General features: G+C 44.4%; 1 protein-coding gene across 1 annotated transcript in view; it reads left to right on the top strand.

The window, feature by feature from the left end:
• Window positions 1-1,399: 1,399 nt before the first annotated feature.
• The window catches only part of rhbdl1 (rhomboid, veinlet-like 1 (Drosophila)), a 61,194-nt gene continuing 38,490 nt past the window's right edge, over window positions 1,400-24,103 (top strand). The window contains exons 1-3 of the mRNA XM_071392184.1: window positions 1,400-1,852; window positions 16,463-16,621; window positions 23,449-23,673. Of these exons, the coding sequence (XP_071248285.1) occupies window positions 1,814-1,852; window positions 16,463-16,621; window positions 23,449-23,673 (423 nt within the window). The 5' untranslated portion in view covers window positions 1,400-1,813. The remainder of the gene's footprint in view (window positions 1,853-16,462; window positions 16,622-23,448; window positions 23,674-24,103) is intronic.

The following is a 24,103-nucleotide window of genomic DNA, read 5'->3' as shown; positions in this document are numbered from 1 at the left end:
CCAGCATGCTCCGGAACTCATAGGGTAAGAGTTGAATACCCCTGCTCTAGTGCCACAGGTGACATGCTGGTAGAAATGAGGTAAAACGGATTTCAGTTTTCCTGCATTAAAATCACTGGCCACTAGGAGCGCTGCCTCTGGATGAGCATTTTCTTGATCCATTCAGTCTTAGTGCAGTCTTAGTGCCAGCATCGTTTTGTGGTGTAAATAGACAGCTACGAAAAATACAGATGAAAACTCTCTTGGTAAATAATATGGTCTACAACTTATCATGAGGTATTCTAACTCAGGCGAGCAGAACCTCGAGACTTCCTTACTGGACTCTACCGTTCTGTCCTGCCGATGCATAGAAAAACCAGCTAGATTTACATTATCCATGTCCTTGTTCAGCTACGAATCCGAGAAGCATAGTATATTACAGTTCTTAATGTCCTGTTGATAGGATAGTCTCGAACGCAGCTTGTCTAGTTGATTTTCCAGCGATTGCACATTCGCCAATAGAACAGAGGGTAGAGATGATTCATTCATCTCACCATGGTGCCCGCACGCCGGCCACTATAGCACCGTCTTCGCCTTCTACAAGTGTCGGCGATTAGGGTCCTGTCTTTTGCATCCGACACATTGAAGAAGAAGTCCTCGTCCAAATCGAGGTTAGTGGTTGTTGTTCTGATGTCCAGAATCTCTTTTCGGTCACAGGAAACGATGGTGGAAACATTATGTACAAAAAAACTTTAAGATCAATGCAAAAAAATACACAAAATAGCATTATTGGTCAGGAGCCTGTAAAACGGCCGCCATTCCCACCGGCGCCAGTCTAATTACAATGTGCATCCTAGTGTGTTTGAGTGTGATGTTTATTCACATTTGTCTGTTACAATATGTGATAGGCCTGCATGTAGATGTATGCATATATTCCTTCTGTTCATAAGTAGCTTAAGTGTTTAATTACTCTGTGTGTGTGTGTGTGTGTGTGTGTGTGTGTGTGTGTGTGTGTGTCTGTCTGTCTGTCTGTCTGTCTGTCTGTCTGTCTGCCTGCCTGCCTGCCTGCCTGCCTGCCTGCCTGTCTGTCTGTCTGTCTGTCTGTCTGTCTGTCTGTCTGTCTGTCTGTCTGTCTGTCTGTCTGTCTGCCTGCCTGCCTGCCTGCCTGCCTGTCTGTCTGTCTGTCTGTCTGTCTGTCTGTCTGTCTGTCTGTCTGTCTTACAGATGTGCCTATGTGCATCCGTATCTGAGGCCGCAGTGGAGCTTATCCTCTCTCCCTCTCCAAGACGCCCTCCTTGCAGTGAGGAGAGGCGCTACAGCCAGTGGCTCCTCCTTCTCCGGTTCTCATTGGCCGAGAGGAGCCACCTCCCTCCTCTACCTCATTGGTATGCAGGCAGTGCAGTGTGAGTGAGTGAAGAGAGAGGAAAGAGAGAGCGAGAGGGAGCAGTCAGTGCTGTAGGGAGGAGGAGATTGAGTGAATGAGAGCTGCTGGATCTGCTGTTTGATTGTTATGCTGGGCTGCCTCCTTCCACACTGCACTGGCACAACAGAGTACCCTGCCACCACTACAGACGCTGCTGATTACTCCGCTAGTTAGCCGCACTGCTAGCAGGAGAGTCAGGGGCCACCAGGAATCAGGCTAGCTGGGCTTGTCCATCCTTTGAGCAGGGGACGTAGCCACGTCGTGGAGTGGAGGGGGCTAACACTTCGGTTTAGGCACCCGCTCCTACTTCATCCCAACATCCCTCTCCCCACCACCACCACCAGCAGCAGCCCGCTCGCTCCTCCCTATGCCCTTGTCCTCGGCGGCTCCTCTCAACTCCCTGGCCAGTATATGGATAGAAGCTCTCTGTTTCAGCTCATACAAGAGCAGGTAAGCAAGCAAAGCAGCGATTGGGGGTTTCTATGGTTACCGTCTCCTGCCAGCAGCCAGGCGCTGTCTGTCTATCTAAAGATGTAAGGCAAGAGGCAGGGGTGAGAACTGCTGCTAGGGGAGAGGGGAGTGGGAAAAGGGGCATGTCGGCACACTGGGGTGGAAGGTGTAGTAGACGGATGCTACTGAGGAATACTCAGGCAATGTAGGGTCATAGAAGAGTAGACCTTTGAAGGTGAGGTCAGATCATGGATCACAGTTTGCTGAGGTGGCAATGGCGTGTTTTCCTGGTTTACCTGTGCAGCAGTGTTATGAATTCATTGATTGTAGGTAGCGGTGGTCATGAGGTAATTTACCTGGGGATGGTTGGTCCTGACCTGATGATTTTACTGTGATCAGTGGGCCACTCATCTGGGCACTAGTTCTGGTTGTACCTGTGTTATTGTGTGCCATAGGTCTGTCTAGACGTCTAGTCTTTTTCCTAGTCCTTCAGTATCTCAAAGACACTCAGAGATGTTACTCTTGGCCAAAAAAAGAACCCAGAGGCGATGCTGTGCTCTGCAGTATCAAGGTCCAGCACAAAGACAGCCACAGACAGCCACAGCCTCAAGCACCCTTTCAGCTCTCTAAGGAGGCATTTATTCATCTTTGAACATTCTTCACATTTTTCAGTTCTAGTATTTAAAGTGTTTTGTTAGCTAAATCAAAGCCTACTTTATTGCTTTGTTTTATCAACTTTGTGTGTGTGTGTGTGTGTGTGTGTGTGTGTGTGTGTGTGTGTGTGTGTGTGTGTGTGTGTGTGTGTGTGTGTGTGTGTGTGTGTGTGTGTGTGTGTGTGTGTGTGTGTGTGTGTGTGTGTGTGTGTGTGTGTGCGCGTGTGCGTGTGTGCGTGTGTGTGTGTGTGTGTGCGTGTGTGTGTGTGTGCATGCTAGTGTTCATCTTATCAGTCCCCCCCCCAACCCTAACCCCCCCTCATCCCTCATTCATGTTATTAGCTGACTGGACCATCCCACTGTTCTGAGGCACCAGTGGGGGATTTGCCTGATTGATAGATAGAATGGGCAATCATACTGCTGAGAGGGAGGCATTGATTATCTGCTGCAGGGTCTAAGGGTCACGAGGGGCCTATCTGTAACACATTGATCAACAGACTTAGAGGTGTGTGTCTGTGTGTGTGTATGGTTGTGTGTGTGTGTGTGTGCGTGCGTGCGTGCGCACGTGCGCGTGTGTGTGCGTGTGTGAATGCCCGCATGTTTTACCTGACCTTTTTTCAATATGTGTGTGTGTGTGTGTGTGTGTGTGTTTATGTCTGACAAGGAGAAAGCCACCAAGGAATATTGAGTGAATGTCAATGTGGTTAAAGGATGTGCTGTGGTCATGGTGGTGCTTTTCAAAGTTCCCAAGTAGCTGCAGGCATAGTGGATTGTTTGTGAGCAAATCCTCGAAGATACAAAGGTGATAGCGAGATCATTTACGTGTAGCTTTAATGTGTGAGGTTTCAGTGGAGAAACACCCTTTATGTTAGAGGGCTAGTTGCAGGCACCTCTTTCATATTGGGCTGCTACATCAGACTCTGCAGAGAGAGAGAGAGCGAGAGCGAGAGAACGCTACATGAGTGACTTTATTAGTCTTTGTCTGCAGGAGGTAGCTGTGCTGAGCTCAGGCTGTTTCTGTTCAATTTCCCCCCCCACATATATTTATATAGCCATGGCACTTAATAAGGAAACTGGGAGCTAGAGCTCCACCATCACTGAGCCATGCGATCATTAGTTGATAAATATCTCCTCTGCGATTCCCCTCCTTACAGTTATTTTCACCTGCTACATAAAGGACAGGCTTATACCGTTTTGACGTATATATGCCAACCACAGTGTGGATAAGGTTCTTATGTTCCCTTTCCTTTTCCTAGAGGTCTGATACCGTCAGTGTGGTGCTTTTCATGCGCGGCATTTCAGGAATGTCTCTTGACATTTTTTTAGTTTGACTGCTGGATGTGTAAATGGAAGAAAATGTAGTCATCGGTTTGAGAGAGAGAGAGCTGTTGTGGTGGCCTGGCTGCCACCATCTTGCAGTCAGTCAGTGCCACAGTAGCCTAGAATGCTGCAGCCGTATGATAATTACAGAGTGGCCCAGTCAGAGAACAGCTGTGGATATCTGGTTAGCTCAGACACTGAGCTAATACACTGCCATGCAAGTACTACTGCAACACTTATACTATGCTCATAATACTGCAATACTCAGATGCTTCATGTGTACTACTACACTACTACACCACTCTAATACTACTACAGTACTATACTGAGTGTACAAAACATTAAGTACATCTCCTCTTTTCATGACATAGACTGGCCAGGTGAATCTAGGTGAAAGCTATGATCCCTTATTTGTGTCACCTGTTAAATCCACTTCAATCAGTGTAGATGAAGGGGAGGTGACAGGTTAAGAGCCTTGAGACAATAGAGACATGGATTGTGTATGTGTGCCATTCAGAGTGTGAATGGACAAGACAAAAGATTCAAGTGCCTTTGAACGGGGTATAGTTGTAGGTGCCAGGCGCACCAATTTAAGTGTGTCAAGAACTGCAACTCTACTGGGTTTTTCATACTCAACAGTTTCCCGTGTGTATCAAGAATGGTCCACCAACCAAAGGACATCCAGCCAACTTGACACAACTGCGGGAAGCATTGAAGAGTCCACGCCCCTACGAATTAAGGCTGTTCTGAGGGCAATATTAGGAAGGTGTTCTTAATGTTTTGTACACTCAGTGTATATTACTGCACTCCTACTACTACAATGCTAAGTTAGTACACTCATGTTACTACAGTACTACACTCCTACTACTTCATAGATAGGTACTGCACAAATAATTACTGAAAGTACCTAGAACTTCCTTGTTTTTATGTATGGCTGCGGTCTGTTCCCAGGTCAGGGTCTTCTCCCCTTCCCCACTGTAGTGCCGGTTGCTCAGTTAAGTTAGGTCTGCACTGGGGTCAGCCTCAGTGGCTGGTTGCTCTGCTGACGGTAATAGAGGTCCTGTGGGTTAACAGCGCCGTCATTCCCCTGCAGCCTCCTTCTCATCCGCACTATTTCATCCCCCCTATCTTCATCCATCCTCTTCTACTTGCTCCCACCATATTTTTCTTCACCCTATCTCGTCCTCTTTCTTTTCGTTAACCCTTTCACCCTCTCCATTCCTAGGTACTGGTGTCACCCCCCCTTGGGCCCTTAGCCCTCCCTTCTTTCATCCTCCCTTTTTCCTCAGCCCATCCTTTTATCCATTCCCCTCATTATCTCTCCAACCATCTATATCCATCTTTTCCTACTCCAGTGCTCCACCTCCCCCTCTAACCTTTCTTCATCCCCTCTCTCCCCTCTTTATCTCCTTCCGTCTCTTCTTCATACGCACATATATTTATATAGCCATGACACTTAATAAGGAAACTGGGAGCTAGAGCTCCACCATCACTGAGCCATGCGATCATTAGTTGATAAATATCTCCTCTGCGATTCCCCTCCTTACAGTTATTTTCACCTGCTACATAAAGGACAGGCTTATACCGTTTTGACGTATATATGCCAACCACAGTGTGGATAAGGTTCTTATGTTCCCTTTCCTTTTCCTAGAGGTCTGATACCGTCAGTGTGGTGCTTTTCATGTGCGGCATTTCAGGAATGTCTCTTGACGTTTTTTTTGTTTGACTGCTGGATGTGTAAATGGAAGAAAATGTAGTCATCGGTTTGAGAGAGAGAGAGCTGTTGTGGTGGCCTGGCTGCCACCATCTTGCAGTCAGTCAGTGCCACAGTAGCCTAGAATGCTGCAGCCGTATGATAATTACAGAGTGGCCCAGTCAGAGAACAGCTGTGGATACCTGGTTAGCTCAGACACTAGCGCTATGCTAATATACTGCCACGCAAGTACTACTGCAACACTTATACTACTCTCATAATACTGTAATTCTCAGATGCTTCATGTGTACTACTACACTACTACACCACTCTAATACTACTACAGTACTATACTGAGTGTACAAAACATTAAGGACATCTCCTTTTTTCATGACATAGACTGACCAGGTGAATCCAGGTGAAAGCTATGATCCCTTATTTGTGTCACCTGTTAAATCCACTTCAATCAGTGTAGATGAAGGGGAGGTGACAGGTTAAGAGCCTTGAGACAATAGAGACATGGATTGTGTATGTGTGCCATTCAGAGTGTGAATGGACAAGACAAAAGATTCAAGTGCCTTTGAACGGGGTATAGTTGTAGGTGCCAGGCGCACCAATTTAAGTGTGTCAAGAACTGCAACTCTACTGGGTTTTTCATACTCAACAGTTTCCCGTGTGTATCAAGAATGGTCCACCAACCAAAGGACATCCAGCCAACTTGACACAACTGCGGGAAGCATTGTAGAGTCCACGCCCCTACGAATTAAGGCTGTTCTGAGGGCAATATTAGGAAGGTGTTCTTAATGTTTTGTACACTCAGTGTATATTACTGCACTCCTACTACTACAATGCTAAGTTAGTACACTCATGTTACTACAGTACTACACTCCTACTACTTCATAGATAGGTACTGCACAAATAATTACTGAAAGTACCTAGAACTTCCTTGTTTTTATGTATGGCTGCGGTCTGTTCCCAGGTCAGGGTCTTCTCCCCTTCCCCACTGTAGTGCTGGTTGCTCAGTTAAGTTAGGTCTGCACTGGGGTCAGCCTCAGTGGCTGGTTGCTCTGCTGACGGTAATAGAGGTCCTGTGGGTTAACAGCGCCGTCATTCCCCTGCAGCCTCCTTCTCATCCGTACTATTTCATCCCCCCTATCTTCATCCATCCTCTTCTACTTGCTCCCACTATATTTTTCTTCACCCTATCTCGTCCTCTTTCTTTTCGTTAACCCTTTCACCCTCTCCATTCCTAGGTACTGGTGTCACCCCCCTTGGGCCCTTAGCCCTCCCTTCTTTCATCCCTTTTTCCTCAGCCCATCCTTTTATCCATTCCCCTCATTATCTCTCCAACCATCTATATCCATCTTTTCCTACTCCAGTGCTCCACCTCCCCCTCTAACCTTTCTTCATCCCCTCTCTCCCCTCTTTATCTCCTTCCGTCTCTTCTTCATGCCCCAGCACTCGTAAAAGGGAAATGCAAAGACATGTAACCATGGCAACGATGTGGCTTGTCAACGCGTCACCCTCCCGCTGTTGGATCGCTTCAATAACAGCTGCCTTTCTGCACCATCCCCGCCCTCTTCTCCTCTCTCACCCCTCCTCCCTCTCTCTGTTTCCCCATCTCTTTTCCTTTCTTCCTCTGTCAGACAGTCATGAGCCCCACTACCCTGACTAAGCAAAAAGACTCCGCTTACAAGCGTCATTCACGCGACTCCGTTTTCCAAATTAAATGTATTGATTGTTAATTGTTCTAATTACCAACAAAGACCAATCCTTCACCACCTCTTCACCTTCTCAGAAGATGGTTGCTCCTGGTACTTGTTAAACCAGGCTGGTCTCATAGACTAGACGTAACGTAGTAAACAAAAATGCGGGATATTCAAATCAGTGCGATATGTTACGTTTGGTAGGCTTATATAAGACAGAAGGTTACTTTAGGGAATAATGAAAAGAGAGTTGCGTGTTTGATTTTCATCACGGACAACTTTCGCATTTTAGCTAATTAGCAACTTTTCAACTACTTACTACTTTGCAACTACTTAGCTTGTTAGGTAACCCTAACCTTAGCCCTTTAACGTAACTCCTAACCTTAACCTTAACCCTAACCCCTAGCGTAGCTTACATTAGCCACCTAGCTAACGTTAGCATTAGCCACCTAGCCACCTAGCTGATGTTAACTCCCAGTAAATGATACCAAAAATCTTTGTTTAAATCACATTATCTGGTGAAACAATCTGTAGTTAAGAGAACTGGTGATCAGCAAATGATGGGAGAGGTGTTCATGATGAAATTGCCATTCGAAAGAAACATACAGTAAGTTCAGGGAACACTGTGGGAGAAGTGTTGTTAGATCAAACTGCCATTCAGCTCCTCTTGAGTCATCTTCTGCTTGAAATCCCGCATATGTCCAATCCATTGAGAGGGATACAGTTCTGGTACAATGACACACGCAGGCAGAGGGATTATGTTTCTCTACATGAATCCACACCAGGAAAAAGCCCAGGCACCACACGATATTGTCTGTAAAAAAAATATATTTAATAAATTATACTCCTTTGCAGAGTTTGAACGACAGTGGAACTGTGCCAGCATAACAACATTAGGGTAGACTAGTTGAACATTCATACATGTGTACAGGCACATAGATTACATTTCGATATCTAGCCTAATAGACCCTTTTCTGTGTTTGCAAACATTGCCGCAAGAGGGCAACGTGCGTAACTTGGTGGCAGAACAAAAGGGAGTTCTTATAGAACGGCAGCAAAAAAAGCCTCTATTTACATGTTGCTTATAAGTGCATTTCGCACTAATTTTGGATTTCAAGGCTCGTATGAATGTCCTACTTAATATAATGTTTTTGTCATCATCGCAAATCAACTGCATTATACTTAAAAAACTATCAAAACATAATTGTAAGCGTATGAGAACCCCAAAAAGTTATTTTGTTTAGATGTAATTAAAATGTAAATCTAGGCTATGTTGAATGGGCGCAGATGGCGATGGCTTTCTCACTGCCGTCAAGAGTTGCACACATCTGTGCGTGATGTCAGTGTGATGTGTACTAGAAAAGGGTCTATAGAAATATGGCATAACTCTGAACCTTTGCACAGTGACCAGACCGTACAAATGTACCTAGGTAGTTAGGTAGACAGTATCTCGCTACAGCCATGTCTATCAGAAATGCTTAGGCAAATATTTTTTTATATAGTAAAACCAACTTATCAGTCTTAGAGATTTACAATAGTTAAATTGTTGTATTGTTGTTTCTACTCACTGTTAGCTAGTAAACTTAATAATTGTTATTTACATCTGTGATTTTGAAATCATAACCAATGTCAACCCTCGTCAATTATGTTACATGTTACATAGCTGGCTAATACAACTATTTACAGTTAATGTTACACGTTTGCTAAAAAGTTACAAACACAAGGCCTGGCGCATAATAACAAGTTAGCAGGTGCCAGGCTAACTAGCTAGCCAACTCCAGTTGTGCTAACGTTTGCTGGTAAACCTAGCTTTAGGTGGCTGGTTGTAACGTTGTGGCTTGTTGTTTAGTAGCTGGCCATATCTACAACTAAAAAGAGAAGAGGTTTTACAATCAAGATACAATAGATCTCCGATTGTAACAACTAATCTACTTTTAGTCATAGATATGACTACCTGTAGTTGTTTAGCTAACTTAGCAAGCTAGACTTGCTAGCTAGCTACCTGTAACACATGTTAGCCAGCAATACAGAATATGAGTTTCAGTAGTTAAACTAAAGATAGCTAGGGGGCTTGCAGGAAAAATAACTTACTTAGCAAGCCACCATATTTGTAATCTGCCCTCTTGGTGCTGCCATCGGCTGTAGCTGAGCTTTTAGCTAAATCCAACTCTTTGTTTCAAATCCTCTTCGCTATATTCCGGTTGAAACATGTACAGTCGTGGCCAAAAGTTTTGAGAATGACACAAATATACATTTTCACAAAGTCTTCTGCCTCAGTTTGTATGCTGGCAATTTGAATATACTCCAGATTGTTATGAAGAGTGATCAGATGAATTGCAATTAATTGCAAAGTCCCTCTTTGCCATGCAAATGAACTGAATCCCAAAAAATCATTTCCACTGCATTTCAGCCCTGCCACAAAAGGACCAGCTGACATCATGTCAGTGATTCTCTCGTTAACACAGGTGTGAGTGTTGACGAAGACAAGGCTGGAGATCACGCTGTCATGCTGATTGAGTTTGAAAAACAGACTGGAAGCTTCAAAAGGAGGGTGGTGCTTGGAATCATTGTTCTTCCTCTGTCAACCAGGGTTACCTGCAAGGAAACACGTGCCGTCATCATTGCTTTGCACAAAAAGGGCTTCACAGGCAAGGATATTGCTGCCAGTAAGATTGCACCTAAATCAACCATTTATTGGATCATCAAGAACTTCAAAAAGAGCAGTTCAATTGTTGTGAAGAAGGCTTCAGGGCGCCCAAGAAAGTCCAGCAAGTGCCAGGACCGTCTCCTAAAGTTGATTCAGCTGCGGGATCGGGGCACCACCAGTACAGAGCTTGCTCAGGAATGGCAGCAGGCAGGTGTAAGTGCATCTGCACGCACAGCGAGGCGAAGACTTTTGGAGGATGGCCTGGTGTCAAGAAGGGCAGCAAAGAAGCCACTTCTCTCCAGGAAAAACATCAGGGACAGACTGATATTCTGCAAAGGGTACAGGGATTGGACTGCTGAGGACTGGGGTAAAGTCATTTTCTCTGATGAATCCCCTTTCCGATTGTTTGGGGCATCCGGAAAAAAGCTTGTCCAGAGAAGACAAGGTGAGCTCTACCATCAGTCCTGTGTCATGCCAACAGTAAAGCATCCTGAGACCATTCATGTGTAGGGTTGCTTCTCAGCCAAGAGAGTGGGCTCAATCAAAATTTTGCGTAAGAACACAGCCATGAATAAAGAATGGTACCAACACATCCTCCGAGAGCAACTACTCCCAACCATCCAGGAACAGTTTGGTGACAAACAATGCCTTTTCCAGCATGATGGAGCACCTTGCCATAAGGCAAAAGTGATAACTAAGTGGCTCGGGGAACAAAACATTGATCTTTTGGGTCCATGGCCAGGAAACTCTCCAGACCTTCATCCCATTGAGAACTTGTGGTCAATCCTCAAGAGGCGGGTGGACAAACAAAAACCCACAAATTCTGACAAGCCCCAAGCATTGATTATGCAAGAATGGACTGCCATCAGTCAGGATGTGGCCCAGAAGTTAATTGACAGCATGCCAGGGCAGATTGCAGAGGTCTTGAAAAAGAATGGTCAACACTGCAAATATTGACTCTTTGCATCAACTTCATGTAATTGTCAATAAAAGCCTTTGACAGTTATGAAATGCTTGTAATTATACTTCAGTATTCCATAGTAACATCTGACAAAAATATCTAAAGACACTGAAGCAGCAAACTATGTGGAAATTAATATTTATGTCATTCTCAAAACTTTTGGCCACGACTGTATAGTTGAATGTCACCATGTAGGGAAAAAAAATGCTCCATTGTCGAATTCGTGTTGCTGAGAGGAATCACTTGGAGCCATTGCGGTCTGGTCAGTTTTTTCAGTTTTGCCCAAAGGATTGTGTTATTGGTGTCCGTCTCCCTTTCAAAAAAGACTGCCTTAGGGGAGAGACGGGGCAAGAGCACGAAGCACCACCCCACATGGGTTGTAGTCTTTCAGAGACTGGAGAAAAGGTGTCAGCTTGTATATTTAGCAATGAATCCGTTGATAGGAACATCATTGAAAGACTTCCAATGGCTCTATCGAACAAGGACAACCATATCAAGGACAAGGACAACCATATCAAGGACAAGGACAACCATATCAAGGACACCAGAAGCAGTCATAGTGTGTATCAGTCAGCGCGCAAAGCCCAGACCTTCCTCCTGGGCAATTATGTGTGAAACACATCTCACTGACCTAGAAATGTCTCAGACATGATGAAAACATGCCCAGAGTCTCCCAGGGTGAAATTCCCCTTTAATGTTTCACAACTTTTATTTTTATGAAATTCACTGAGTAGGATGGTAATCCCCATCCTCATTTGAGGAGCCTCCTGGTTGAAGGGCTCTGGCTAGTATTACGTAGCCAGCTAGAAGGATGAATCAAGAAGCTAACGTTAAATGGAGCCTACCTTAGCAGGCTAGTAAGTTCTCATAATAACTTTGCTTTACAGAGAATAGACTACTGAGACAGAAAGCGATGTGGCGCTCAGTGGTGAAGCTGAGGTAGGCTGCAATGCATGCAGAAGGAAGCAGAGGAGACAGAGAGAGAGAGGAAGCAAGCAGAGAGAGAGGTTAGTACAGTGGTTCCCATACTTGGGGCCAGGGCCCCATGTGGGGACACCTGAGAAAATCTGTACTAACCTTATCAAACAAGTTAGGGAAAAGATACAGTATGTTTCAATATGAACATCTCCACATAGCCTATCTTCCCTACATTAAGATGCAAGCAAAGTTCTAAAAATGTTTTTGTTTATATCAGTGTTTGTTCGTCTTATCTCGATTGCACACTGGAGTTTAGTTTACCCAATACCCACTTTTTTTGAACCTCTATATCACTGATATTATTAATACAGAATAGTAAGTAATATTCTAGAAATTCATGTGAATGTGATAATACGATCATCTGTGTGCTCCATTGATGTGTTTGTGCGGCGCTTGATTAGTAATGCCTAGGAATACAAACGTGAAGGCTATGTAGTTTGAGAAAAGAGATATCTATGTAAAGAGTTGAGTATTTTATGCAATTCGTCATTACAACTGACTGAACAGTCGCTGATGCTATATCTGTCAGTGTGAATAATTTCTCATATTTCCCTCCTTTCAGGGGTAGAACATTACATCTGTATAGCTAATAGGCTACGTGTTTGTAGATTGATTGAAGTGAATGAACCTACAGCAGCCAAGATAATAATGGCTGGGGTAATTTTTGCTAGCTTTTGCTGTTTTTTTTCCTTCCGAACCTCACTTAAACTCAAACCATGATTATGGTCCTGCCCTCCCTTTCTCCCCCTCCTATCATCCTAGTGTCCTACACTCAGCCTGTGTAAAACGCTGGTTGTATCTGCACCCCTTCGCTCTCTCTCCTCGGCACCGGGGGCAGAATTGACTGTGATTCAACAAACCTCCGTGAAACACACAGTAAGGGGATTAAGTAAAAATAGATCTGAGCCTTCTTTCTTTCTTGGTTCATTTTCATACATGCATTGGCTTTAGCTGCATTTCAGGAAGCCTCATACAAGCTCCAGGCGGTCAGGTCCAGCCAGCGAGGGGCCCCGGCGTACAGCAGAGATTACCCAGTGTGTGTTATGTCACGAGTTGACTGATTACCAGTTTGTGTGTGTGTGTCCGTATCCGCGTGTTTCAAATCAAATGTTATTTGTCACATGCGCCGAATACAACAGGTGTAGACCTTACAGTGAAATGCTCGTGTCCGTGTCCACGTGTGTGTACATTTGTACGCGTGCCTGCCTGTTGGGATTAAAAATAGCTTTTACAACAAAGTGTGATAATGAAAACACAGGCAATTACAGTAGTTGCTGCAATTAGCATTCAGAAAGGGTAGGGCGCTAACATTTGCTTGCTAGTATCAACAGAGCTAACATGCTACCATCTGACTTGAACCATCATCAAGCTTACACACTAGTACATGACTGCTAGTACCCTGCCCCTGGGTTAATACATTTTTAACAAGAGACCTGGGGATGGTGAGCAGTCGATTCATTTGAATTAAAGAGTTGGTTTTGTTCAATTAAACAGCTGTAAACGCTGCTGAAATCAGTACAGTGGAGGAGGAAAATAACTCCACAAAGAGAGAGTGATAGGCCTTCAGAAAGTATTCATACCCCTTGACTTATTCCACATTTTGCTGTGTTACAGCCTGTATTCCACACTTTTTTTCTCACCCATGTACACACAATAGCCATAATGACAAAGTAAAAACGTGTTTTTAGGAATGTTAGCAAATTTATTGAAAATTAAATACAGAAATATCTCATTTACATAAGTATTCACACCTCTGAGTCAATATTTTGTATGCACCTTTGGCAGCAATTACAGCTGTGAGTCTCTAAGAGCTTTCCACACCTGGACTATGCAACATTTGCTCATTATTCATTAAAGCTCTGTCAAATTGGTTGTTGATCATTGCTAGACAACCATTTTCAGGTCTTGCCATAGATTTTCAAGTAGATTTAAGTAAAAACTATAACTTGGTAAGCAACTCCAGTGTAGATTTGGCCTTGTGTTTTAGCTTGTTGTCCTGCTGAAAATTGAATTAATCTCTCAGTGTCTGGTGGAGAGCAGACTGAACCAGATTTTCCTCTAGGATTTTTCCTGTGCTTACTTCCATTTATTTTTTATCCTGAAAAACTCCCCAGTCCTTAACGTTTACAAGCATACCATAACATGATGCAGCCACCACTATGCTTGAAAATATGGAGAGTGGTACTTGCTAATGTATTGGATTTGCCCCAAACATGTATTCAGGACAAAAAAAATAGCTTTGCCCACATTTTTTGCAGTTTTACTTTCGTGCATTGTTGCAAACAGGATGCAGGTTTTGGAATATTTGTATTCTGTACAGGCTTCCTTCTTTTCACTCTATCAATAAGGTTAGTATTGTGGAGTAACTACAATGTTGTTGTTCTCCTATCACAGAAATTCAACTCTTCAACTGTTTTAAAGTCACCATTGGCCTCATGGTGAAATCCCTGAGCAGTTTCCTTCTCTACCGGCAACTGAGTTAGGAAGGACTGGGTGACTGGGTGTATGGATACACCATCCAAAGTGTAATTAACTTCACCATGCTCAAAGAGATATTCATTGTCTGCTTTAGGTGTAATAGGTGCCCTTCTTTGCAAGACAATGGAAAAACTTTCCTGGTATTTGTGGTTGAATCTGTGTTTGAAATTCTCAGCTCGACTGAGGAACCTTACAGATAACTGTGTGGGGTGGGGTACAGAGATGGGGTAGTCATTCAAAAATCATGTTAAACACTATTATTGCACACAAAGTGAGTCCATGCAACGTAATATGTGGATTGTTAAGCACATTTTTACTCCTGAACAAAGAGGTTAAATACTTATTGACTCAAGACCTTTCAGCTTTTCATTTTTTATTCATTTATAAACATTTCGAAAAACATAATTCCATTTTGACATCATGGGCTATTGTTTGTAGGCCAGTGACCAAAATAAATCTTGATTTAAGCCATTTTATTTTCAGGCTGTAACACAACACAACAAAACACACACACACACACACACTGTATCAGGCACTCGCAGGTATTTTCTGATTGATCTTCCTTGCTAAATTGAGCTGTAAAGCTGTTGACCTTGTGGCAGCTGCAGTATAGACTGGTACTGCCAGGCTCAGTGTTTATACAACCACTCTCCACTCCTGATCCTGAGGCAGTCAGGGAAATTACCTCTGCCCACTGAGTCACAGGGCCATCTATATTCAGAACGAAAGGGCCCAAACCACAATGGGGAACATTGAGAGTCCCTCCTATCTTTACACAGACCAACATGATACACACTGCGGGTGACTCCAGAGTGATGCAACAGCTGAAAGACCACTGTTCCGCCCTGGAGCGACAAGGACCTGTTGGTTTACTCTCAGATGACTAATTAGCCTACGTTAGCCTACGTTAGCATTACAGGAAACATAGTAAAGGGCTAGGCACTGAGCGGTCGTCCCATGTGGTCTGTTTGTGCTGGATGGGTTTGGCCTTAGGTAAACTCATACACAGGACTAGACTACTCAAACTAGACACACTAAAGAGAAACTAGCACTGGATATTAATGAGCCATTGAATCAAATTAAATTGAATATTTAAAAAAGGAAGGAAAATAGGCAGTTGATGACGGATAGATACAGTACAAACATAAAAACACAGTCGGACGAGGGCTCATACACACTGTACACCACATGCACATACACACCCTATACTTTATGGGCCATTTTTACCGGCACTATTTCGGACGGTTAAACTCTGGCGAGTTTTATGACACTCCCCCGCTTAAATTAATCACGGGTAGACCGAGGCATGTGAGCTTCAGCGGTAGTAACCCACAGGGGCCGGTCGCCTCACAGTGAGACTGGTGATTAATGAAAACCACACTGTCCTGATTGGTCCACAAATGCAGTTAGAACGCGTCTCACTAAACTCATTAGAAGGCAAACTGTGACTTCAACTCCAAAATGAAAGGAAAGACTCCAGAGAATCTAATGCTCTCTACCGATTTAATTCTGTACAACGACATATGGTGACAGTGGTGGGATTTCAGTCGTACAGTGGGTTCAGGTCACGGTGTACCATTTTGACATGTTGGCCCATTTTGGTTATCAGTCCTGCCAAATGACTGATGTTATCAGCCTGCTCTTTTCTTCTCGCCTGCCCATTTAATTAGAATAAATACAGCTAGCTAGTGTTCTGTTTTTAAGGCAGGTCTAATTCTTCCATTGACGTTCCCACTGATAGTATGGCTTAATTAATGCTGCTCTCATTGACAGACTCTTCTCTCTTGGCTCCGTTACTCTCCATTGTCCTGGTCTGTCTGTTCTATTGTGTGTCTGCTGTCGACTGTTGTCTATGGACTAGTTAATAACTACAGTACCTCTCTACATAACTGTTGCCTATTGAGTGCAATGTGCTTTTAAAAAGCACTGCAGATGAGATGTGTTGTGTGTATCAAGAACGGGAGGTAGAGAAAGAGAATTATTCGAAATGAACAGGATTAATTCCCTTTCAATTTACTCAACGTAGGAAAGGAATGTCACTTTTCAAATCTTGAATTCCCTGAATTGAAATGGAATTGAGCCGATCCTTGCTAATAAGCACTACTACTAGAATCATCAACAGCAGCATTCTGATCAGCCTGCACTGATATTCATGTGTTGTTGTGTTTTGCCAGCTGGACCCAGACAACACCGGTTTCATCGCAGTGGAGAACTTCACCAGTCTGGTGGAGCACCATGAGCTGCAGCTGGACCCCTCCAAACTGGACATGCTGTTTGCCCTGGTGCAGAGCAACGAGGATGGACAGGTGTGCTACCAGGAGCTCATCGAGCTGGTGAGTGACTGGGAACGGACACACACACACACAGAAGCACGTATAGTGCGTGCACACACTTGCTACAGAATGATTCGAGAAAAGACAGGGAGGTTCATGATGTCAAAATGTACCTGCCCATTGCAGTCTTTAGTTCTTCAGAAAGAGGTTTGATCTTTCTAATTAAATGCAATTATAAATACACACAAATAAAATGTAATGATAAATAAATACACACACACACACACACACACACACACACACACACACACACACACACACACACACACACACACACACACACACACACACACACACACACACACACACACACACACACACACACACAGTGATACATTATACTGTATTAGCTGTTGGTGGAGCAAAGGGGAAAATCCTGCCCCAATGTCTTCTACTGAGCAGTGTTCTGAGTTCTGATGCTGCTAGGAGGTCAGAGACATTCATATTCATTCCTCTCCACTTAACCTGTCTGTGTTTAGACCTTTGTTCCTATATATCAAATTAATGCAAAGCCTTTTAAAGGGGCTGAGGTGATTCTTAGCCCTGAGTTTAGCAGTAGACCAGAGCATGTTTCTTCTCCTCGCAGCATATGGGTTTAAGCAGCGTGATTCATTCAACACGATGCAATTCCTGACATGTTTTCACTTCCCTAAGCTGGTTCCTTCCTTCGATCTGTTCTGCTCATGGTTTGTAATGAAAGCTGTTCCATTTAGTTCCCCTTCCAAATGCTCAGGTCTCGCTTCTAGTGTGTGAGCAGCAATGCAGATGCAGGTGCTCTCGCTGACATTCCAACCCCTTCCTTTACTTTGCCCTTCTCCTATCGTCCACCCCTCCCTTCTTGGATCTTCATGCCTCTTCCTTCTGTTCCTCCCTCCATCCCAGATGTGATACTCTTCCCTCCGACTACTCCCTTCTGCAAATCTTATCCTCCTTTAATAGTATCCCTTTATTCATAACGTACCCTTCTCTCTCCCCAATATCACCCCCTCCCTTTCCTTTAACCCCCCCCCCGTCTCAACCGCTCAGAATTTATTTTCTTCTCCATCACCCGTGCAGCTCCAGATCGTATGTTAAAACCCTCCCCAGGTTTAGGCAGCATCAGCGAGACAGTTTAATATTCACCGTCAGCCAAATGCAAATTGGGTTCGATCAGCCCAGCATTGGTAGTAGCAGGCAGTAATCTAAGGTAATTTGAGAATGCTCAGCCTCACAGAGATATCGACATCCATGTCTGATTGGTAAAGATTTGTCTGACAAACGTGTGCGCACACACAGTTTGCATCCATTTTTCACTGAATGGGCACAGACACACACACTCACAGAGGACGTGCACTTGCTCACTAACACATGATCAGGGAGGCTAATACATACACACACCGACTCATTCACCATACACATGCTCAGCGTACAGATTTGCTGACTAATTTGGATGGTATTCAAATGCTGACGGGAATCTCTTCTCTGTGTGATGTGTGTCTTATAGGAGCAGGTCTGTATTGGTGGCGCTCTGGTTTAGTTTGTCGGGGAGAACATGCAAATGTAGCGTGACATTTTTAACCAGGTCATAACCAAGCTGACACCCCCCTCCCCCCCCCCTCCCTCTGGTTGTCTTCTTCTTCTTCTCTTTCTATCACGCTTTATTTTTCCTTCTCTCTTCCTCCTTTTGTCCCCTCTTTCTTTCTTTCTTTCTTTCTTTCTTTCTTTCTTTCTTTCTTTCTTTCCATCTCCTTCACTTTTCCTCTGTCTGCCTGCCTCTCTCCCTCCCTTTCCTTCAGGGAGATTTATAAGGGGGACACCATTGACAGTATGTGACGGATGAATGGTATTTTGAGTTGGGAAGCGCACCGCTGCCATTATATTATCTCCAGTGTCTACAGTCTCCCGTATGGCCTGAATTAAGACCTGGCAACGAAGATAAAACACCCCTGCCTGTGGAGCTGGAGCAGTGTGTGTGTGTGTGACAGTGTATGCTTCTGCGTGTGTGTGTTTTCACACATCTGTGCACTCTACATACTGTACATCAGCAGTTATGTCTAGCCTTTTGGCCCCGAGGCGTGGGACTTTCATCCTGTTAGTCTGCTGAACAGGGATGTTAACCTTTCCTTTGCGATATTGGTCTTCGGGCTCGGTGTGAGTTGTTGATCCACACATACTGTCTCTATGTGACTGGGTGTAAATGTGTCGGAAGCGAGCTCTTGGCCCACAAGCTCAGTAGTGTGAGTGTGTAAATGTGTTTGACTTCCTCCATGTTTTTCATGCCGGCTGATCGGAGCCAGAGAGCTCCATCGGACCAGCTTGAGGGGTGAATAACTAGCGCTCCGCTAAAGCCACACACGCACGCACACGCACACTTACAAACACACACCTCATTGTCAGGTGACTGTGTTCAGGAAAAATTCCTTTCCCTAGTCATTGTTCCTCCTTAATCGGAGAGATACACGACAACTACTGTGATTATTATTATTTGAACATGCTGGTCATTTATGAACATTTGAACATCTTGGCCATGTTCTGTTATAATCTCCACCCGGCACAGCCAGAAGAGGACTGGCCACCCCTCATAGCCTGGTTCCTCTCTAGGTTTCTTCCTAGGTTTTGGCCTTTCTATGGAGTTTTTCCTAGCCACCGTGCTTCTAGACCTGCATTGCTTGCTGTTTGGGGTTTTAGGCTGGGTTTCTGTACAGCACTTTGAGATATCAGCTGATGTACGAAGGGCTATATAAATACATTTGATTTGATTTGATTTGACACCAATACGGCTCCCACTGCTGCCACCATCTGTCAGTGTGCGTTGTGATTTAGTCATGGCAGACAAATATAGAAAACGTTAGGCGAACTTTACCAAGCATGCTTCAGTCAACTACAGTAAATAGTGAAGTGACAATATTTCCGGTTTTCTGTTTAACACTAATATTGCTGCAGGGATTCTCTGTGTTTCTGCTTCGATGAAAGGGGGGATGAGGTTGACACCCTAAGCCCAGAGCGCCGTTTGTCACCTGTCACGTGACTGAAGCTCTTTGGGAGTGTTTAGTGTTCCCAGCACGGCCATTTGGGATATTTAGTGGCTCCAGTGTGGTCGTTCTAGTGTTTAGAGACTTCAACGGAGTCGTGCTGACAGTGTTTAGTGCCCAGGGTGCATCTGTCTTCTGAGTTGACGAGCAGGGTCTCACTGGAGGGAAAGACAAAGAGGATACAGATTCATTCCTGACACACACACACACACAGACACACACACACTACAAACTCAGGCAAGCACCATGTCTCTTTTAGGTGGGTTGCTGGCTCTAAAGTGGTGCACTTTGCCTAAGTGTCGTGGAGTGAAGGTTTTTCCAGTTTAGGTCCTGATGATTAAACCATGAAGGAGGGTTATGGCTATGGGCTGCTTGAGAGATAAAGGTGGGTTCTCATTTTAAAAGGATTTTGGTAGAATGGCTCTGAGAATCTGGGTCAGTGGAGAAGGTGGGCGAACACAGTGATTTAGTTTCTCTTATATTACTGTGTGTGTGTGTGTGTGTGTGTGTGTGTGTGTGTGTGTGTGTGTGTGTGTGTGTGTGTGTGTGTGTGTGTGTGTGTGTGTGTGTGTGTGTGTGTGTGTGTGTGTGTGCGTGCGCGTGCGCGTGCGCGTGTGCGTGCGTGCGTGCGTGCGTGCATCGTGTGTGTGTGTATTTAATAGCTTAATAATGCATTATTAATGACCAGTAAATGAGAAGTAAATGGTGTGCTGATCCTGTTTAACAGAACTAAGTGATGGTGATTCAGGACTTTTTTATTTAACCTTCATTAGGACATTAGGATTCCAACCTGGTTCTGCACAGTATGTAGTAAATCATTTAGTAACATTAATTGAATGAGTTCTGCATTGCTTGCTGTTTGTGGTTTTAGGCTGGGTTTCTGTATAGCACTATGCGGCAGGCAACCTAGTAGCCTAGTGGTTAGAGTGTTGGACTAGTAACTGAAAGGTTGCAAGATTGAATCCCCGAGCTGACAATGTAAAAATCTGTCGTTCTGCTCCTGAACAAGGCAGTTAACCCACCGTTCCTAGGCCATCATTGAAAATAAGAATTTGTTCTTAACTGACTTGCCTAGTTAAATAAAGGTGGGAAAAAAAGTGATATCTGGAGTGAAAAAAAGGGCTTTATAAATACATTTGATTTGATTATTCATCAAGCTAGCTAGCGTTTAGCAGTAGGACTCTCTGACTACACCTGGAGGACTCTCCCAATCAGCGATTCATGAAATAAGTTCAGCTCACATTGTTTGGAGAGCATCAGGCCCAACTTTGGAAATGTTCTGGAATGGATAGCCTGAATAATTTAGAATGACTCTATACCAAACTCAATATACACATGTACCTCTATAAAGAGACGACTATGGAACAAATAGCATCTTTATGTTTCATTATTAATTCAAACTAATGAGCAGTGCAGTATTGACCAAACACCAGTACTAATTAAGTCATGAAGGACATAGGCTGAGCTGAGCTGAGTACCAACATGTACTGTAACCACCTTGCTGTTTTAAATACACGCGCCTGGACACACACGCACACACACAGGTACACACACGCATACACACACCGATGTCAATTAGGTCCAATCCGGTCTCCCTGGAAGGGAATTCTATCTAAAGCTCCATCCTCAGACTTAACCTTTAATATCAATTATTTTCCCTGGCAGACGTCTCCTTCTTGTCAGGGGAGATTTAGCAGCGGACCATGTTGTTGCCAGAGTCTGAGGTTCTCGTGAGTAGTGATGGGATGGGATGTGATGCTAGCACACCCTGCTAGAGTGCTCTTACTGAGTTTCTCAGGGCTCACCAGTCAAGTCGTCAGCTCCCGCGCTAACGTGCTTTATTGTCTGCCTCCCTCTCTCGCATCCCGAACTTCAAAGGCCGCTTAATGCTCACGTTAGAAGCGGCGGTCCCTCGTGTCAGATGGAGAAGGCGGGGCAGAATGATAAGTGTCTATCGGGAAATGTCTCCCGGGAACATTCAGGAGCACAAATGTCAGGGAGCGAGATGAAACGTGTCACTAAGAGGAGAGGCGGCAGGTGTTTTGGGAGAACAAACAGACAAAACACTGGAAACGCAGGCATCGTTTAGAAAAGAAATCCCACAGAGAAGGAAAAAAATACATGTGTGTATACATCCCCCAACCACACACAAACCCCTTCCTTTTATCTTAAGTCTTCTAATAAAGACATTATTGAAGACGGGTGGAAACAATTCACTTCCGCAGTCCAACGGCAGCCGTCCTTTCCTGGAGCGAGTCGATCCACACGGGTATCCCATTTTCCCTCCCTAATTTCCCTTTCCTTACTTCCTAATGTCTCCCACCCACCCCCTCTCTTCTGCTTTCCTCTCCCTCCTAGCGTACGTACAGTATAATTACATTTCCTGGGCTCGATCTCCGTGCTAAAATATGCTGTGGTGCATCCACGGGAGGGCCGGCAGCTCCTCTCGTGCTCACGCTGGTTATCGCCATGCCACAGGCCCACAGGCCCACAGGCCCAACCCCGGCATCGTAATTACTTAAGACGTGTCCCACGGCATCCCGTTCCACTAAACTTCCCCACCACCATCCACCACCGCTCTACAGACTAACTATATTTCTGTTATTATTAAATTATTTACTTTAATATCCTCAGATGGCTAAGATCCATTTGTATGTGATTTGTTTGTTTCTATATTTCTTAGTCTCCTTGTTTTTCTTTCTTTAATTAGCGCTGTATTGATATTGCCCCCGATTTCTTTCATTATTATTATGCTCCCCACAATGTCCGGATGTAATGAGCCTGCACACAACAGCACCTAATGAATTACGGTTGGTTTGCTTTAGCTGCCTGTCTGGTGGGGTCTGTGGGGACTCTGACAACTGCTGCAGTACAGATGGATACAGTAGGAATGTGGCTTGCAATATTGCCTGTGTATCATCTTGGATTGAAGCATTTCTCCATTGTATAGGTAAACGCGGATCGGTTTGCTTTTTCCACTGTCCTTTCCTTGTGGAGCTTATCAGATTCAGATGAATTTTCCCTAGAATTTATTTTTATTTTTTATTTCACCTTTATTTAAGAGGACGTTCATTTTCTTCCAGATTCATGCTACAATATCTGTCTTATCTAGTAATATCTAGTGATATTTTGGGCTTCAACTGTCAGAGTGATGGTTGCACCAGGGTGTTATCTCAAGGTCCTACCAAAGCAGCAAACATCCAGGGTTCCATGTACCATGTCACGCTAACCCCCAGCTATGCCGTTACTGCTCACTTAGCAAACCTGGAGTCTCCATGATAACAGGAGCCTGTCACCCGTCTCCCCACCGCATTCTCTTTCCCTCCTCCTCGGGCAAAACAGTTCTACTCAGCAAAGCAAAATGGCAAAATCACACGTTTATTTTGAGTGAAGAGAGGCGCCATGAGTACCTGTCAAGGCAAGGCAGCGCTGAAATAATCTCCTCCACTTTTAGCACTGAACGGTTCAAGTTGACGTATGTCTTTACTCTCCCATGGAAACTGGAAGAACGGAGATTCTCTTTGTTTAAAGTTGAGCACTTTGAATGTCTTAGCCTCAGCTAGGCTACATGGCTTTTCGGTTCTCTGTGCTTTCAAATGTTTGCTTCAGCACTTTTGGAAGACATGGGGTTACTGCATAACGGTTGTGTTTCAACTTCTTAAAGCAGTTGGAGGTGTTTAGCATGCCAATTCTAATTAGCAATCAAATTGTTGCTTTCTCTGTCAGATTCAAAGAAATACTAACTTCTCTCTCTCTCCTTCTCGCTCTGTCCTTCTCTCTTTGTCTCTCTCTCTCTCTATCTTCTACCCTCCTCAGATGAGCAGCAAGCGCTCCAGCAGTTTCCGACGGGCCATCGCCAATGGCCGCCGCACACTGCAGCGGGAGATCCTATTGGATGAGACGGGCCTGGGCGTGTACAAGCGCTTTGTGCGCTACGTGGCCTATGAGATTCTGCCCTGCGAGACAGACCGGCGCTGGTACTTCCACCAGAACAGCTTGTGTCCCCCTCCTGTCTTCATGGCCATCATTACCATCATCCAGGTGAGAGGTCTAAGATGACTGAGCTGCTCATTGCGTTGTGACCCACCTGAAGATGTTAGTATTGACTTATGACCTTTAAAATAAGCAGTACAATGTTTCTGGCATAAAACCTATTTAGCTTGAGGAATGAGGAAAGGGATGTGACCAAATAATGGGCACTGGGCAGTCTGGACACTGACCCATGCTTTGGTAAACAGTGGTTAACGGTGCGTATATTCAATGCCAGACCTCAAAGGCAACACTGTCAAATTGGCTTTCATGTTCGGATTCTTGGATTCTTATCAGCAACTGATGTCGAACTGGGCAACCAAGCCAGTGGAATATTCTCTGGCCAGTTTAGTGATATTAATGGAACAATTTAGTGACGGGAAAGAAAAGAAAACCACCAGACCGCTTTAGCCCGGGTGGCCATGACTTGAATAGGCAATGC

The sequence above is a fragment of the Salvelinus alpinus genome, chromosome 3 (assembly GCF_045679555.1).
Source record: "Salvelinus alpinus chromosome 3, SLU_Salpinus.1, whole genome shotgun sequence".
NCBI classification, from domain to species: Eukaryota; Metazoa; Chordata; class Actinopteri; order Salmoniformes; family Salmonidae; genus Salvelinus; species Salvelinus alpinus.
Note: the sequence above shows the minus strand (reverse complement) of the source record. Positions and strands in the feature narration are given on the sequence as shown.